Source organism: Tripterygium wilfordii, chromosome 11 (assembly GCF_013401445.1).
Source record: "Tripterygium wilfordii isolate XIE 37 chromosome 11, ASM1340144v1, whole genome shotgun sequence".
In the NCBI taxonomy this organism is placed as follows: domain Eukaryota; kingdom Viridiplantae; phylum Streptophyta; class Magnoliopsida; order Celastrales; family Celastraceae; genus Tripterygium; species Tripterygium wilfordii.
In genome coordinates this window covers 2,559,023-2,576,543 of record NC_052242.1, presented here as the reverse complement: position 1 = coordinate 2,576,543, position 17,521 = coordinate 2,559,023, and the positions used below count along the sequence as shown (strand labels likewise).

Genomic DNA, 17,521 nt, shown 5'->3' with positions numbered 1-17,521 from the left:
ATGTTGACCTAAGATGGAAGTCCATGGCTCGTAAAGGCCCACTGAATGTGGACGTGAAGAAGCCTGGGTTCAGCTCCTTAACACGAACAACGAGTCAAACGACGTCGAAGACTTATCTGGCTATTGTGGGACCCACTCGAGGAAGAAAATAACAAATTCGAATAACAAAAAGTGACCCTTTGACCAAAAGAACGCCGCACAGGTCAGAGAGAGAAAGTATTGGGCCAATTGGCTTTCAAAACGCAGTCGTTCGGGGTAAAGTGTTGACTGACTTTTCATTGCCACGTTGGCACTCAGACGTGGCAGTCTCCGGAATCTCGTGTCCAAAGAAAACCAAACGAAACAAACACAAATTCTAAACTTATCCTTGGCACATTATGGTTGTTGTTTACGAAGATCTATGGTTTGGGTGTGACTCTGGCTTCGGTTTTTTTCCTTCTGGGTTGCTTCGTTTGATCGCCAAGAGGACACGAATACGCTGATACGCATATTTTTCTCGGCGGCCAAACAGAGCATTGACCCATACCCATGTATTAGTTTCTCCCCGAAATATGTTGGCTTTAATTACGAGACCTGGTGGAAGAGAAATCCATTGAACCTGGACGGAGTTTTGATTTCTCATCCTCTTTAACCTTTTATGAGGGTTCATTCAATTGGTTAATTCGCATGAAAGTTGAATATATATTTGGAGGGATGAGAACCATCAAGTTTGGCGGAAAGTATTGTGTAGGTGGTTACTGATATTGGGTAGGCATATTGAGCTATAACTTGTTTGCCGCCTATTTTCTTATTTGGTTCGTTTTGTTAGTTTCGTATTTTCTTTGATCTTCTCTTTTCTTTCTCCCACCACACAGGGATTGAGTGGAATTTTGAGGCGGTAATCTTGCTTTCCACTATCAACGGTTCAAAGAAGGTGCGACCCCACTCTGGTCCTTTATTCTCCAGAAAAAAGGACATGCATTTGTCTTTGATTTTTTACTATGAAGCATATATGAATTATTCTAGGTGGGTGATGATATGTTTGGCTGCTAGCTTAAGAAGCTAGTGAGGCTCAAGGGTTCTATTTATATTTTGTTTTTAGGTTTCTTATCCAATTTTATTTTTAATTCCATGGGCGATGTAGTTGAAAACCAGTGAATATATTCATTGATTATATCATGAAAGCTAAAGATGAGCTGGTTTTAATAGAGTCCAATTTGGCTTCTTGGGACTTCCAAAGGGGGATGATTCATTTTTAATCTTTGTGACATTTTTAATTTGTTTTTGTTATTTTGTTAGTGCCTTCCAAAGTTGAATGCTGGATCCTGTTTTCCTTCTCATTGTTTACTCTAGAATAATGGTTCCAATAGTTCATGAATGGCTGTGTCTTCGTTCTAAACAAAGCATTCAAACAATGAAAAACTCATGCTATTCTGTGCCAGTAGGGGCATATATCGTTGTGGTTTTATGTTTGTTCATTTCACTTTGGTGCATCTAACTTCTAGATAATCACGTCAAAACAAAGCATTCCTTTGCAGATAGTTAAAGGACTAGATGAAAATGGAGCCTAGGAAGACTTAAACTAAAACTGAAAACTGTATATTGGGGGTGATTTGTGGTGGACAGAAGCTGCGTCTTTTACTTTTCACTTTTCTGACTCCAAGTTCTGTAAGCATCATCAATTTGTAAGTTGGGATTTCTTTATGCTCTATGTTGCTTATACTTTCATATACTTTGATGATGATTATGAGAAGGAAAACATAAATTAAGACACAGCAATTAGAAGATAGCTAGGGTTCTAGTTTCCTATGTGTTGCCACCTGCCATACCAAGTCAACTACTCAAACTGCATATTTTATACTATTAAAAACCGCAATAATGGAAAAGATGAACTCTTGCTTGCAACTATCAGTTGCTATTGACTTATCCAATAATGTCGGTATAATTTAAAATGTTGTTCATCATGTATGTGACTTGTATGAGATCCAGATTCATTCGTTACTCCTAGCTCAACTTGAAAAGTTGACTTGTAATCCTTTCAAAACTTATTTAATGAAGAGCTTCTTAACTTCATTTCCTGGCTGAAGAAGGCTGTAGAACTTGAAAGCAAAAATCTCTGGTCCTTCTGCTAATTTCTGCATTCTTTTGGGGTTAGCTTCAACAAACACTTTTCTCTGATAAGTTATAAACCGTTATGGAAGGTTTTCTAGGTTCTTAGGAATATTTCAAGTTGGTTATACTTCAGTTAGATCAGGGTTCTAAATCTCTAGGGTTGATATATAAAAACTATGATCAAAACTAACTGAATGCTGTATCAGTTACAGAATTTCAGTTTATACATACTTCATAGCTGTTCCGTGGTTTCCCTAAAACTTCAAATATCATTTCAAAATTGGTGTTCTGATCTCTCTGACCATGATTATTTTTTCCACTATTTTTTCTTTCGCCCGACAGGTGATTAAACCATGGGAGCAGTAGGTCATTCAGCTGATGAGGAGCAAGAGAAGAACGAGACGGAAATGGACATCAGAAGCTTCTCATCCTCACACCGCCAGACCCAGAATGCACCATACATTCACAAGGTGGGAGTTCCTCCCAAGCAAAATCTCTTAAAGGAATTGACAACTACTGTGAAGGAAACCTTCTTTGCAGACGATCCTCTACGCCATTTCAAGGACCAGCCTAAGTCTAAAAAAATCATTCTCGGCATCCAAGCTGTTTTCCCTATCTTTGAATGGGGAAGAAAGTACAATCTCACCAAACTTAGGGGTGATATTATTGCTGGACTCACCATTGCAAGTCTCTGTATTCCGCAGGTAGATTTAGCCATGTGCATGGTGCATTAGAAAAAGTCAAGACTTTTCATGCCTTTCACCAGTTTAAACTATTTTCATAACGCACTTACTGGTGACACAGGACATTGGATATGCTAAGCTTGCAAATTTGGATGGCCAGTATGGATTGTGTGAGTGCCGACTATCTCATGCTCCTCAACACCTTCTATTGCCTTTTCTCTAGCCACTTTTTCTTATATTTGAAGTGAGGTCTCTGTGTTCTGTTCAAATTGTCTTCAGATTCCAGCTTTGTTCCACCATTGATTTATGCATTCATGGGTAGTTCAAGAGATATAGCAATAGGACCAGTGGCTGTTGTGTCCCTTCTACTTGGAACTCTACTTCAGAATGAGATCGATCCCATTAAGAATGCAAAAGAGTACCGGAGGTTAGCCTTCACAGCTACATTTTTTGCAGGACTTACTCAAGCAACCCTTGGGATTTTCAGGTAGTGACCTACATGTACTCTCTCTTCTTTTGATGTTCAAACACATTTATATGATGCCTATCACTTTTTAGATATTGTAATGTGCTTGTTCAAGCTTCTCTGAAACACATATCCTTTTGTCTACTGTTACATTATGGTGATTTTGGGGTTTGGGCTCTGTCATCAGGTTGGGTTTCTTGATTGACTTCTTATCTCATGCGGCCATCGTTGGCTTTATGGGCGGAGCTGCTATTACTATTGCCCTCCAACAGCTTAAAGGTTTCCTAGGCATCAAGACATTTACTAAGAAAACGGATATCGTTCATGTAATGCATTCGGTATTTAGCACAGCCAATCATGGAGTAAGCTCTCCCTCCTCCACTAGTTTCCCCTTAATTTTAAGCATGCAATTTCTTATATTTTGTGTGGGAGATGAAACATACAATCTGAAATAAACGATCTAAGATAAATTAATCATAACTTCTATTACTAACCTATTTGTATTGCAGTGGAACTGGCAGACAATAGTCATCGGCTTGAGCTTCTTATCTTTCCTACTTTTTGCCAAGTACATAGTAAGGATCTTCACTTCTTAGTTTTGATAATCAAATTCATATTTTCATTGTACCCTTTCTTAATTCTCACATGATTTCATATATAGGGAAAAAAGAATAAGAAATTCTTTTGGGTTGCTGCTATTGCCCCGATGATATCTGTCATTATATCAACCTTTTTTGTGTTCATAACCCGCGCAGACAAGCAAGGTGTTCAGATTGTAAGTTTTGTCCTTATCTTCATAATGTACTGGGAAATGATAATCATACGATGATAATGATTATGCAGCAGTAGTACTAATTTTATTTTCTTGATGTATGAAGGTGACACGCATAGAGAAAGGAATTAACCCTTCATCTGTGAACCAAATATATTTCAGTGGCGATTATCTTCTAAAAGGTTTCAGGATTGGTGTGGTGGCTGGAATGGTAGCATTGACGGTGAGGCAGTTTTGAAATCAATCTGTTCATATATAGAGGATTAGATCATATATTCTTTCACCTTACTCACTTCCCCCGACCCCCACCCCCTCCCCTTTTTTTTATTTCAGGAGGCTGTCGCAATTGGAAGAACATTTGCTGCGATGAAGGACTATCAACTAGATGGAAACAAAGAAATGATAGCACTAGGTGCAATGAATGTTGTTGGTTCAATGACTTCTTGCTATGTGGCAACAGGTAAGAATTGATGATGCTTTGAAGTGTTATTAATGTGTTTTTTCCTTTTTGTTTTTGTGTTATTACTTTGAAGTATATTAATGCGTTTTTTGTGTTTGGGTCTATATTTGTGAATCATAAACGCATGACATAAAGAGTCTCAATTTTTTTTTTGTTATTGGTTTGAAGTATTATTAACGTGTTTTTGTGTTTGCGGTCTATATTCGTAAATCGTGAACATATGACATAAAATCTCAATTTTGTTAGCAACTTGGCAGTTTATGGTTACTTAGTCTGGCTGAATATATAGTATGTGAAATCCTAAACAATTATGGATTCATAGGAGAGAATTGTGGAAGAAAGAACAAATACCTAGTTGATTTTCTTTCTTTATGATTTGCAGGTTCTTTCTCACGTTCTGCAGTAAACTACATGGCTGGTTGCCAAACTGCAGCCTCCAACATCGTTATGTCTTTTGTTGTATTCCTAACCTTGGAATTCATAACTCCTCTCTTCAAGTACACACCAAATGCTATTCTTGCCGCCATCATTATATCTGCTGTTATTGGCCTTATTGACTTCCAGGCGGCAATTTTGATTTGGAAGATTGATAAATTTGATTTTATTGCTTGCATGGGAGCCTTCTTTGGTGTAGTCTTTGTATCCGTCGAGATCGGGCTCTTAATTGCAGTAAGGATAAAGATGCCTGCTATATTTATTTTCTTTTGGAAAATTTGAGTCAAGGCCTACCTCAAGTCCCAAAATCAAAACCGACTCGTTACTGTCTGGGCTAATAGTGTCTCCTATCTCAAATTTTTTTGAATATCCAAATGAATGCTATTGATCTAACTAATTGAAACCTTTTTTTTTTCACTGGGTTTGTGGCAGGTTTGTATATCGTTTGCTAAAATCCTCTTACAAGTTACCCGGCCAAGAACTGCAATTCTTGGGAAGATCCCTAGGACTACTGTGTATAGAAACATCCAGCAATATCCTGAAGCAACTAGAGTCTCTGGTGTTCTGATTGTGAGGGTTGATTCTGCAATTTACTTTTCCAATTCCAATTACATCAAGGAGAGGTAAAGATGTTTCTTTGTCTTTCCTTTATAGTCACCCACTTCAACCACTTCTCTCTCGTTTCCTTTGCAATCGTAGAGCATCATTACCGCACTTCTGAGAACCATCATTTGGTTCCTGCCATGAGGCACTCGAGCCATGGCCATGTACTACGAATAAAATTATATTAGATCCTATGTAATTCTACTGGGAGAAAGCTCCAGTTTAAGTTGTGGAAAGAGATGGGAAACGGCGGAGCTTCTCTGAAGTTTTACAGCTTTTGGAGAGTAAACAAGGAGGATGATCTGTTGGATGGTAGAATAACTTTGTAGAATGTGTTAAAAATTACGTCCGTAAAATTTGCTCCCATCTCCTCTGCCTAGAAATATATGAAGCTAGGATAGTATAGTGTGGCTAATAGCTAGGTTGAATGTGCTCACAATTTCTTTTTTTTGCAGGATCTTGAGATGGGTAACGGACGAGGAAGAAGAACTACAAGCAAACTATCAGCCAACAATCCAGTTTGTGATAGTGGAAATGTCGCGTAAGCTTTAAGCAGTTCAATATATGTTAATTTTTTTTTCTTCTAATTCTTTGTTATATATATATATATCATGGGGCTTGTGTTCTGGAAATTCATTGTGTTTTTTTTCTCTTGTTATTTTATGTTTGCTTCAGCTGTTACTGATATCGACACTAGCGGCATCCATGCCTTGGAAGATTTGTACAAAGGTCTTCAAAAGAGAGGCATTCAGGTAACTAAAAACATCTAACCTAGATGTTCAGAAGCAATTAGCAGTATGTATTATGTAATGTGGGAGTCAAAACCCAAAACCATATAGATATATAGAGTTAACTAACCTGAAAAGTTGCTGCAATATTGTTTCCCAGCTTATTCTGGCAAATCCTGGTCCGGTGGTGATTGACAAGCTTCATGCTTCCAACTTCCACAACGTGATCGGTGAAGACCATATCTTCCTCACAGTAGCAGATGCCGTCTCTTCTTGCTCTCCAAAACTAGCAGAAGAAGATGTTTGAGAGAAATGGAAGGGGTTTGTCTGAAAGAAAGCTTGTGATATATGTTGCATATAATGCCAATGACAAAGGAGTAGTTGAGTGGAGGTGGTGGGGTTGTGTAATCACAAAAAAAAAAAGGTGGTGGTGTGAAGCAAGTGATAAGGTTCTGGGTTTTAAGTTTTACAGACATGGAATCCACTCAACCTAATTGTGTCTGTGACTTGTGAAACGTCTGCATAATTTATTATCATATGCGTTTTTAGCCGTTTTTTCGTCTTCTACTGCTAAGTTTGTTGAGTGCACTTTTCCTTCTTTTAAGAAAAAGAGAAATACAGTGTAGATACTTGGCTTCTTCATTTTTTTTTTTTTGAATATAGGGAATATCCGAACTCGAAAATTTTATGAGATATTACATGAGTATCATTTGAGTTATTCGTGATTCTTGGTTTTTTTTTCTCTCTATTTCTCTGTATTAATAAGATAATGGATAGTGATGCTCTTAAGAATTATATATGTTTTGAATAACGTAAAGGAGAGCTTTTGAATCATGGAGTATGACATGTGAGATCACTCTCTTTTTTTTCTTTTCTTTTTTTCTTCATGAACAAGGTCGAAAAGAAGGCCAAATTCAACATGACTTCATCCACTCAATATAAAACTTAAAAAAGTGACATTACTGCTGACTCTTTTGCGGATTAGATGTAAGATGTGGCTCTCTATTTGTTTATTCGTTCTACTGCGCAGCAGCAGCAGCACCACCCCATGGAACTTGGTACTTTTTATGCAAGGTTGGGATTGGTGATTACAATTATTTTAGTTAAAATTGGCTATAATTTCTTCCAACATCATGTGAATCAAGGTTTAAAATGTATTATTGAGTTAACCAATGAGAGAGGTGGCTTGATTAACAATTGGTTAAGTTAAGTATATGTGAGTCTAAAGTTTGATTCCAATCACAAGCATATTTCTTTGCGATTTTTTTTTTAAATTTGTATTAATAAGATTTTAATATATATATTTTTTTATTTTCATAATGTTATGATATAGTAGATTTTGAAATTTTTTTTATTAAATCCTAAATTTTAAACTTTTTTTTTGGTAATGGACAATAACACCATACATAATTGCCCTTTGGATATCTGATATGGCTTAAACTCGGTCCATTAGACACTTATGCCCCTGTATATTTTTTTGGTAAGTTCGCTACTCTCTATATCTTAAATCCTAAATCTTAAACTTTAAATAGTTTTTTGGTAATTGAGAACCACAACTCACAAGTTTTGTTCTTGGATATCCGATATTAGCATAAACTCAGGTCATCAAACCCTCGCACACAAAAGTTTCTCATATGATGACATGATAAGCTGGTCCGAAATTCAATGCATGACCACAAGGGTATTGCTCCCAATATGAATCAAACTTAGGACCTTCCGAGTCCATACAATTTGATCCCAAAGAGATTCATCACCAAATTATCACCAAGTGATTCCTGAACTTTAAACTGTAAACCCTAAATATTATTTGAGAATTTTTTTTACATGATTTTATGAAAAAATGGTAAATAATCCTGCCTAAAGAAATTGTAGCCCCCAGCTGGCAAGTGTTATATCAAACGTCATAAATGTCAGCACACAAAAATCCAAATCTACTCCGTAAAATTTTATTTGGGGTCTTGAGTATTGAGCCCTAACAGGCCCATATGTTGGGCCTAACATATTGGGTCCTAGGCCCTAATACTACCACTACCAAAGCCCTTGTGAACCAAATCAAAACCCGTCCCGCGAATTGGATCAGGCACACCGCACACCTTCTATGCTCTGCCGATGTCTCTTCTTCCGGCGATTCGCTCCATCATCAGTAATGTCTACAAACCTTCCCTTCTCCTCTCGAACCGCACCACAAGAAGACTATCCTCTCTTCTCCTAGTCTCCCAGATACCCAAATTCAAAACCCAATTCTTCAAGACCCTAAAATGTCACGCCGCCTCCAAAGAGAATTCCTTGCTTTTCACCAAGGACGAGCGCTTGCCTGGCCCAGACTCTGTAAATGGGAAGGTCAGTAATGACCATTCAAGTACGATTGCGGCAATCGTGACTTCCATTGGTGGCCCGCCGTCTGCCGTGGGAATTGTTCGTTTGTCGGGGTCGGATTCCGTGGATATTGTGGGGCGAGTGTTTCGGCCGGCCAAGAAGAAGAAGAGGAGGAACGGTGGTCAGTTGAGTCCATGGCAGCCCAAGAGCCACGTTGTGGAGTATGGTCACGTTTTGGACCATCAAGGCAATATTGTCGATGAGGTATTTTTTTCACGGGCCTAATGTTTAAATTTCGCTTCTTTTGTTCATTTAACTGTACTTCTGTTCTACTTGTAAATAGAAATTTTAAAACTTGATGTTCCTCCAGAATAACTTCTTTAGGATGCTTAATAGTTAACTGCATATGTAACGCGCATGAATGTGTGCATACATATAGACTAAGCTGAGCTGAACCATGGAAGTTAATAGAAGTTCTAAGAATATATCCTTAAAAGAATTCCTTGTGAAGTTATGCTTTCATTGTTTACAACAACAACCAATTAAAGTGATACATTTTTTTCTTCACTATTATGTGTTTATTTTGGACTTTCTAGTAAACAGCAGCACTGTCATTAGTTTTCATCTTGTTAGCTACTTCACCTTCAATCAGCACACATTTGTTTGTGGAAGTAAGTAAGTAACTACTATATGGGGCCTTTTAAGCATTTTTTTAAAAATCTTATTAATAAGTTGGAAGTTTACAATTGACTTCAGGGATATGTATATTTTCTAATCTTTGCGTGATAAACTTCCCCCTCAAGGTTTTGGCCGTTCCCATGTTGGCCCCAAGGTCTTACACTTGCGAAGATGTGGTAGAGCTTCAATGTCATGGGAGCAAAGTGTGTTTGCATCGTGTCTTGAGAGCATGTTTAGAGGCTGGTGCGAGGCTTGCAGAACCAGGTTTGTCTTGACTGACATTGTTTTCGAGATCAACCTATAGCCAGTTCATAGCATTATGCGTTGGCTCCATTTCTTCTAGATTCTTGACTTCAATGAAACCATGAATATGTACTTAATTCAATATGCTTCATTATCAAAGACCAGTACCACCAATTATGGAAACTATATCTTTTGTGTTCAAGCTACGTAATGATTAGAGATGTCATAGAATAGCACCGTAGGAGTTGACTATCCTCAAATAAGTTTGTGATAGAGATTAAATCTTCAAATAGAAGCTTTGCTGCATCCTGTAAGCAACCAATCGAGTTAGGTAATGGTCAATGGTTAAATAACATGCAATGAGACTGAGATAAACGGAATAGAGAGTAAATTCAAATGTAGACTGACATGAAGCAAATTGGACAAAATCTGTTGAGAGGCTTCAAAAATTAAATAAATGGATAAAATAGTTAACATTTTGTATTGAGGCATACATTTGAACTAGGTGCATACATATGCATGGCTGGAGAACAACAATGAAGGAGGGGAGAAAATATCATTTAGCTTCTTTGATTATGGGACTGGGTGAGTTGACCCTCTAGATTGGAACTTCAGACTGAAAGGCTTTTATGAACATAAGCATGCAAATGAAGCACTTGCATACGCATGCACAGACATGTATAATACACGTGGAGTTCTTGGGAATGCTGCTGAAATAGAAGTTTGGTTGCTTCTTCAGGTGAGTTTACACTCCGAGCCTTCCTGAATGGTCGCTTAGACCTATCTCAAGCTGAAAGCATTGAAAAACTAATATCTGCCAAGTCTGTGGCTGCTGCTGATGCAGCATTGTCAGGAATCCAGGCATGTCTTCTTTCAAGAAATTTTCTTTCCTTTTCCCACACTTTGTGGGGTGTTTTTGCAGCCGTAGTTATACATGAGTGCTCTTAAGTAACCATGGGTTGCTAATATCAAAAGGTTTTTGTTGGTGACATGAGCAAATGTGCCGATATACATGTTGTCTTTGGCAGGGAGGATTTTCTTCTTTGGTCAGATCACTAAGAAGTCAGTGCATTGAGTTGCTTACAGAGATAGAAGCTCGTTTAGATTTTGATGATGAGATGCCACCCCTAGATTTGAACTTGATTGTCGATAAAATACATGCTATGTCCCAAGATGTTGAGAATGCACTGGAGACAGCCAATTATGACAAGCTTCTGCAATCTGGATTGCAGGTATAATTTATAAAAAGTTTTCTTACTTTCTTAATTACTTGCTTGTACAAGCGATCGAGTGTCATTTGTATGTGATTCAAAAATTGGTGCTATGTTTCTTCTCTAATTGTAGTAGTTAAATGTAATATGTATTGCAAGTAATCCTTATCTTTAATATAAACTTAGGGCGGCCATGACCTCTTAGGCTCTTATGAACTTGTGATATTATACCAGTAACCTGCAATCCTTCAAAATAGATGTTGCTTATGCTGTCCTTTGAATTTCCTGAAGTAATTCTATTTAATTAATGGTTCTTATTCTTAAACACCTCACGAGGGCCAGAGGCTACTAGATTTGTTTGATATTTTCTCTGGTATGCTTGATTGCTTGTATATGCTTATGCAAATATTTCGAGGAACTTATACGTAGAGGTAAACCTGTTGCATGTTTCTATGGTCTAACTTGTGTTTTCTTAATCAACTTACAGATAGCAATTATTGGTCGTCCCAATGTTGGAAAGTCAAGCCTCCTTAATGCATGGAGCAAAGTATGTTTCAACATGTTTATTTTTGGGATCAATGTTTTATTAGGACTGAATTTATTGTTTAATCTACTTGAAAATTCCAGCAGAACTGTCTGGCATTTAGTATCTCTATCTCTATTTATATTTTACTTATTAAATTCAAATTGTCTGGCTTTATTATTTTTTCGTTACCTTAATACCTTTGCGCTCATGGATTCTCATGGGGCTTGTTAGCTGCTTCATAGCCCTGGTAGATATACCTTATGTTGTTGCAGAATACACAAACACAGGTTATTGGACTTGCTGTTTTTGTACATGGAATGATAAATAGTATTAGATTTCAGGTGATGGATTTTGCATGTGCTGAAATGGGATTTTAACATTTTTAATGATTACCTTTTGTGTTTCAATTTTTACGAATTGGACCATCGAGAAAAATCCTTTGTACTTATGTTACAGACTGTTACAATTTCAACGTTATGAGATGAATCTTCTTACCATGGGTAGGATTTCACTTGAGCTTTATAGCTAGTCATGAGTTAGGTGAAATCTTACAGACTTATATAGACATCCAGATCTTGTGTTTCATTAATATCCATGGTTGTGGTCGATTTAGGTTGTTGACAAGTATGTACCTTGAGGAGTTAGTTTTCCCAGGATGGAGCTGACCTGACCAGATACTCGTTCCTTATGGTACTTGAGAAAATGAACGATAAAATGTGCACATATGATAAGTATAGAGGTTGTTTTGGAGCAACAGGATGCATATATGTAAAGTATTCTTGTTTTTTTTATGCAGCCTATGATGCAACAGATTTATGTCTCAACATCTTATTGAGTGCCATTTTAATTTAGCGTGCAGAGTGAGAGAGCTATAGTTACAGAAATTGCTGGAACCACCAGGGATGTAATTGAAGCCAGTGTTTCTGTTCGTGGTATTGCTGTAACAATTCTTGATACAGCAGGCATCAGGGAAACAGATGATGTTGTGGAAAAGATTGGTAAGATATCCTAATACTCTAAACCAATATTGATATGATGCTTATTTACCATAAAGTTACAGGGAAGTCGGCGCCTATTTGAAGCGCCCAAACTGTTTTTTGCTTTTGTTTTTGCTTCAACTTTTTAGGGAGTCTGTGATTCCTTGTGTTTAGCTTCTTCGAAGTGAGTTAGTAGAATTGTTTTCAGATATTTTATGAAATTCAAGAAGAAAAAGATACCCTGGAAAGGTAGAAAAGAAGTTGGTATGAATTGATCTTATGCAAAATTCAAACAACACACTTTATATTTTCCTTGTTTGAATGAATTGTGTGTAGAGTTTTTAGTTTTTTCAAAAATTCAGGATTAAGAAAATCTTGATAGATTTTAAACATGGACTGTTCAGTTAACACAATTATTGCCCTTGAATTTACTTTTCTGCAACCCTAAGCTGTGCTCGATATGTTTTTTATGGATCAATAAAACCCAGATCTCTATGTGTTCAGGTGTAGAGAGATCTGAAGCAGTTGTTACAGCTGCTGATGTTATTGTTATGGCAGTCAGCGCTCTTGATGGATGGACTTCAGAAGATGGGCAACTTCTTCGTAGGATTCAATCTTTAAAGGTCTTGCAGTGGAGTTCTTTCTCTCAAAACTTTTAATTTTATGTTGGAATTATTGTTCTCTTTTCATTTTTCCACCATTGATGTGTTAAAAACAGCTCTTTTTTTTTGTTGATTATACTCATCTGAAAAAATATATACACCAATGGCTTCCTTTTGTCCCCCCTCTCCACTACAGGCATCAGTAGGATCGTCAGCTCCAATCATCCTTGTAATTAACAAAATAGACTGTGTTCCATCTGCTTGCACTGATTGGGTCCATGAAGCTGACAAGCTTTTCAGTAAGCATATTTTTACTTGTGCCGTCACTGGTGAAGGCATACAAGACCTAGAGGCGGTAATAGCGGAGATTGTAGGCCTCAACAGGATTCCTGCAGGGGGTCGCAAATGGACTGTAAACAAGGTTGGCTACCTGTTACTTTAAAAATGTGCTGCTGCTTTCAAGTTTTGAAGTTGCCCATATTTTCAATTCCTAACCATAACAATTTGAAACGTCAAAAGTTAATGATTTCCATTTTAAATTCGAGTTTATCGAAAGCCATGATTTTACATTGATTTTGATTAGTTTTTTTCCTGAATAATCTGACACTATACCAGAGGCAATGTGAGCAGCTTGTTCGAACTAAGGAGGCACTTGAAAGGTTGAAGTCATCCATGGAGGAGGAAATTCCCATGGACTTTTGGACAATTGATTTGAGAGAGGCTGCGTTGGCCCTCAGTAATATTAGTGGTGAAGGCATCTCAGAAGAAGTGTTGTCCAACATTTTTGGCAAGTTCTGCATTGGTAAATAGTAACGACGACCCCCTACTTCCCTGAAGGTCGGGGGGTTCGTTTTAGTAATGGTGTGCATGGGTTTGAGTGTAGCATCTGAATACTTGCTGTATCGACAGGTATCAAGTAATCTGTTGCCTGGTGTTTTCTTTGCTTAGGATGAATTTTAGATAATGTAAACTATTCTTTGTTTTCCAATTATTGATGAGAAAGCTCCAATGAAAGATGAGCAACTGGACTTGGGGCGGCAATGGATGCTGACTCGAAGCGCTAGAAACAAAGAAGACGGCTTTTTATCACTAAAGACCAATCCACATGACAGGGGAGTCTCAACTCTATATATTATATTCACCTCTCCGAAGAGAAGTGAAGGTCTCTCTCTCATTAACAATGTGCTTCAACATCAAGAGAAAGCCAACAGCAGATGAACTCAAGGAGAAGGAGAAGAGAAAGAAAGCGCAACAGAAAGCGAAAGAGAGGAAAAGACTAGAAACGAAAGAGAAACATCTGCAAGCTGAGATGAAGAGGAAAGAAAAGGGAGAGAAGAAGAGACGTGAAGAAAAGAAGAGAAAGGAGAGGAAGAAAAAGGAGAAGCTGAAGCACAAAAAGTACTATTATTTCTTTTAAGAGCAGTTTCTGTATGGCATGCATATCCAGAACCTTGTTTTTCTTATCTACAAAGATCATGGAGTGTTTTTTTTTTCCCTGGCAGTCTTGGCTGTTACTGTACCCTCTCTTTAGCAGTTAGATGGGTGTGCATTGGCTAACAACCTCCATTACTTTTTACACATGCATGTTCATATATGTTCAAAGCTAGTGCTCTAATAATTAAGGTAAACAAAAAGCATAGCCACACAAAAAAAATTGAGTAATCCTACAAGTGGATTAAAAACAATCGTAACCTAACCCCCCAATTACACCAAAAAATGGTCTCACAAATACGGAGGATATTTGCACAATTCTCTTTGCTCACTTTACTGAGCTTAGCTCTCTTTTCTTCGATTGAAATGAAGTTTGCTTATTTATAAGAAATGGAGGAGCTGTAGAAGAAATAGTGCAAGTCGTCACTGGTAGGCCTCGGCATCAGGCCGGCCCAAACTCTGGATTGACATGGAATAATGACAGCCCAGACACGGTGTGGGTCCAGATAATTCAAGCCTATAGGCTTCGGGCTCAATTGGTTTTGGGCCGGGCTTCGGGTCTATAGTATTAGCTGTGCTGGCAGTGAAAGGCAAAGTAAAAAATGACATGCTTTTAGGGAGTGGCCCAATGCACACAGCGGCGCACTATAGCACCATTCTCAAATGCAGTAGTACTCCTCGACCACAACCTCGACCTCTCACCGTCTCATTATAAATAAACGTACGCTGTCCTTTTAATGGGTCTGTTTGATAGAGCGGTTAGATTGATTTTTAATGCTAGCGGAAAAATTGTGAAAAAAAAAAAACTGAGTTTAAAGCTGTGAAATATATTGTGAGGTATTCGGTGAACTAAAAGCTGATGCTAGCGGAAAACATGTTGAATTAAAATATTATAATATTAGATTTTATGATTTTATATTAAAATTAATTTTTAAATTTACTATTAGATTAATATAATAAATATAATTTTATTAAATCATAAAAATTTCTTAAAAGTTAATATTCATATATTTTATTATAAAAATATTAATTTTAAAAAATGAGTCCCACATTTTAAAATATTTAAAATGAGACCCACAGGTCATTTTTAAAGTTTAAGAAACTGTGGGGCCACGATGGGTCCCACGCTAACCTTTCAAAAAATAATATTTAAATACAAACAATGAGGCCATTGCAACCCGACGCTAACTTTTTAAAAAAGAAAATATACGAAAACTTTTCCGCCTCAAAAGTTTCGATTCAGAGCTTCTGAGTTTCAGGCGGAATTGTTGAAGTCTTGACAACGGTTCCGTCTTTACCGTGTCGTTTGGTGCAGCGTTGGACGTCAGTGGATCCGCCTTGTCCGACGCTACACCAAACAGGAGGATATTTAGATCGCTTCCCTCTTCATATTTTTTTTCTGTTTTGGCCATATATTGTCGAAAATAGCCCTGACTTGTTCTCTAAATTCTAAAATTTTGAAACAAGAATGACCATGTGCCCTGTCTCTACTCTGTACACCTCCATTTAAAAAGTCATTCATGGCCATAAGAAATAAGTGGTGCGGATTCAATTTGTATTTGGCGGCCCCAACCAAATAATGAACATGCAAAGCGCCAAAGATATAATAACACCATGAATTCACAGGCAACATTACACAAACAGATCGAGAAGAAACAATCTGACAACCAAAAAAACCATGAAGAATGCATTACTAATTCTAAACTGCATCCTATTATCAGTAGGATACAGTTCAGGTCCTCTATTAATCCGTCTCTACTTCATCCATGGCGGCAACCGTCTCTGGCTCACAACCTTTCTTCAAACAGTTGGTTTCCCTCTTACTTTGTTTCCACTCATCATAACCTTCTTTCAGCGCCGCAAAACCCAGTTCTCCACCGGGTTTTTCCTTATTAAACCTCGCTTATTCATCTCCGCCGCGGCCATAGGCCTCCTAGCGGGCCTTGACAACTATCTATACTCGTATGGGAGTGCGCGTCTACCAGTGTCAACGTCTTCTCTTATAGTTGCAACCCAGTTGGTTTTCACAGCTGGGTTTGCTTTTCTGTTGGTGAAACAGAAATTTACGGCGTATTCGATTAATAGTATCGTTTTGTTGACGGTTGGAGCGGCTGCGTTGGCTATGGGTTCCAGCAGTGATCGGCCGGAAGGCGTGTCGAAGAGAGAATACATGTTGGGATTTTTGTTAACATTATTGGCTGCGGGTTTGTGTGGGTTTGTGTTACCATTGATCGAGTTGAGTTACAAGAAAGCTAAGCAGGAAATGAGTTACACTGTTGCGGTGGAGTTTCAGATGGTCATGGGTTTGTTTGCGACTGTTTTGTGCACTGTTGGGATGCTCATTAACAATGATTTCCAGGTAATAATTCGTCTCTTCAATTCCAAAAAAGAAAAGGAAAAATGTTTTGACCTGGCTGGCATGGTTGATAGAGTGATATTAATCAGGAAGAACGAAATGGGTTATTGACTTTCAATGTGAAGTTGAATTTCAGGCGATTCCAAGAGAAGCTGGAGACTTTGAACTTGGGAAAGCCAAGTATTATGTGGTTTTGGTGTCAATGGCGATCATATTCCAGATTGTGTTCTTGGGATCAATAGGAGTCATCTTTGGTGCATCCTCTCTGCTATCTGCAATCATAATAGCAGTTACTCTTCCAGTGACAGAGATCCTAGCAGTCATTTTCTTCCACGAGCAATTTCAAGCCAAAAAGGGAATTTCCCTTGCACTCTCTCTTTGGGGCTTTGTTTCATACTTTTATGGTGAGATTAAACAAAACCAGAACCAGAACCAGAACCATACTGATCCAGAGAGAGAATTGTTTCTACCTGCAGCCAATAATCCTTCAACTCCCACTGGTGTAAATCTTTGAAAAAGGCAAGATCTGATTGTACAGAAAACAACCCTCACATAGTAGTTGTTGTTTACGTATCTGGAAAGTATGAATTGTGAGATGGCTAAATACAACTCAACAGTAGGAAATCACACAGGAAACAACTTCTTAGTTCTCAACTGTATTTCATTCAATGGAGATCAACTTACATCCGATACGGCTGAGAAACGAATCGCGACTGGCTACAGCTTTCTGTTCTCTCTTTCATTATTTCATTATTTCTGAAATCTGAAATGTGAGTGGAAGTGGTCCACTAACAAGAAACACACACGTGATTGCAGAACAGTCGAACAAAGACGTTTTTTACTTTGTACTCCCGAGGTTCCATTGCAATGTAAAACTAAAAAACGAAAAGCAACTAGAGTGGTCTCCAAATGGGGTTTTGTACAGTGTACTAGGGAGTCCCAC

At 37.8% G+C, this 17,521-nt stretch overlaps 3 protein-coding genes across 6 annotated transcripts; all 3 read left to right on the top strand.

The window, feature by feature from the left end:
- The first annotated feature begins 362 nt into the window (after window positions 1-362).
- Window positions 363-6,803, top strand: LOC120008648 (sulfate transporter 1.3-like). Of its 3 annotated transcripts, XM_038859038.1 has the most exons (16): window positions 363-747; window positions 855-913; window positions 1,518-1,664; window positions 2,434-2,795; window positions 2,896-2,944; window positions 3,054-3,261; window positions 3,428-3,602; window positions 3,750-3,815; window positions 3,902-4,015; window positions 4,119-4,235; window positions 4,346-4,472; window positions 4,855-5,141; window positions 5,340-5,530; window positions 5,966-6,051; window positions 6,186-6,262; window positions 6,399-6,803. In XM_038859038.1, the coding sequence occupies exons 4-16, from the start codon at window positions 2,445-2,447 to the stop codon at window positions 6,543-6,545; spliced, it is 1,995 nt and encodes a 664-aa protein (XP_038714966.1). In that variant the 5' UTR covers window positions 363-747; window positions 855-913; window positions 1,518-1,664; window positions 2,434-2,444; the 3' UTR covers window positions 6,546-6,803. The 3 variants fall into 3 exon arrangements, with proteins under 3 accessions (XP_038714966.1, XP_038714965.1, XP_038714967.1); XM_038859037.1 differs by lacking the exon at window positions 1,518-1,664; XM_038859039.1 differs by lacking the exons at window positions 363-747; window positions 855-913; window positions 1,518-1,664 and adding an exon at window positions 1,935-2,129.
- A 1,506-nt stretch (window positions 6,804-8,309) lies between these two features.
- Window positions 8,310-14,284, top strand: LOC120008651 (tRNA modification GTPase MnmE). Of its 2 annotated transcripts, XR_005470545.1 has the most exons (10): window positions 8,310-8,818; window positions 9,358-9,496; window positions 10,215-10,336; window positions 10,504-10,707; window positions 11,174-11,233; window positions 12,072-12,210; window positions 12,694-12,812; window positions 12,988-13,212; window positions 13,407-13,700; window positions 13,795-14,284. XR_005470545.1 is itself a non-coding variant. In XM_038859040.1 (9 exons), the coding sequence occupies exons 1-9, from the start codon at window positions 8,348-8,350 to the stop codon at window positions 13,599-13,601; spliced, it is 1,674 nt and encodes a 557-aa protein (XP_038714968.1). In that variant the 5' UTR covers window positions 8,310-8,347; the 3' UTR covers window positions 13,602-13,848. The 2 variants fall into 2 exon arrangements, 1 of the variants encoding a protein (XP_038714968.1); XM_038859040.1 differs by having other exon boundaries at window positions 13,407-13,848.
- Window positions 14,285-15,788: 1,504 nt separating this feature from the next.
- On the top strand, window positions 15,789-17,268 carry LOC120008652 (purine permease 3-like). Its single transcript, XM_038859041.1, has 2 exons — window positions 15,789-16,581; window positions 16,715-17,268. Exons 1-2 carry the CDS (start codon window positions 15,901-15,903, stop codon window positions 17,090-17,092), a joined length of 1,059 nt encoding a protein of 352 aa, XP_038714969.1. The 5' UTR covers window positions 15,789-15,900; the 3' UTR covers window positions 17,093-17,268.
- The last annotated feature ends 253 nt before the right edge of the window (window positions 17,269-17,521 follow it).

What these genes read in the sequence shown, in the direction of transcription:
- LOC120008651 (XM_038859040.1), top strand. Translation starts at nt 8,348, where the DNA reads ATGTCTCTTCTTCCGGCGATTCGCTCCATCATCAGTAATGTCTACAAA. An exon ending in CAGCATTGTCAGGAATCCAG is followed by an intron (nt 10,337 to 10,503) that starts GCATGTCTTCTT and finishes TGTCTTTGGCAG; the next exon opens with GGAGGATTTTCTTCTTTGGT. An exon ending in TCCTTAATGCATGGAGCAAA is followed by an intron (nt 11,234 to 12,071) that starts GTATGTTTCAAC and finishes TTTAGCGTGCAG; the next exon opens with AGTGAGAGAGCTATAGTTAC.
- LOC120008648 (XM_038859037.1), top strand. Translation starts at nt 2,445, where the DNA reads ATGGGAGCAGTAGGTCATTCAGCTGATGAGGAGCAAGAGAAGAACGAG. An exon ending in TTCTTGCTATGTGGCAACAG is followed by an intron (nt 4,473 to 4,854) that starts GTAAGAATTGAT and finishes TATGATTTGCAG; the next exon opens with GTTCTTTCTCACGTTCTGCA. An exon ending in TTCAAAAGAGAGGCATTCAG is followed by an intron (nt 6,263 to 6,398) that starts GTAACTAAAAAC and finishes ATTGTTTCCCAG; the next exon opens with CTTATTCTGGCAAATCCTGG.
- LOC120008652 (XM_038859041.1), top strand. Translation starts at nt 15,901, where the DNA reads ATGAAGAATGCATTACTAATTCTAAACTGCATCCTATTATCAGTAGGA. An exon ending in TCATTAACAATGATTTCCAG is followed by an intron (nt 16,582 to 16,714) that starts GTAATAATTCGT and finishes GTTGAATTTCAG; the next exon opens with GCGATTCCAAGAGAAGCTGG.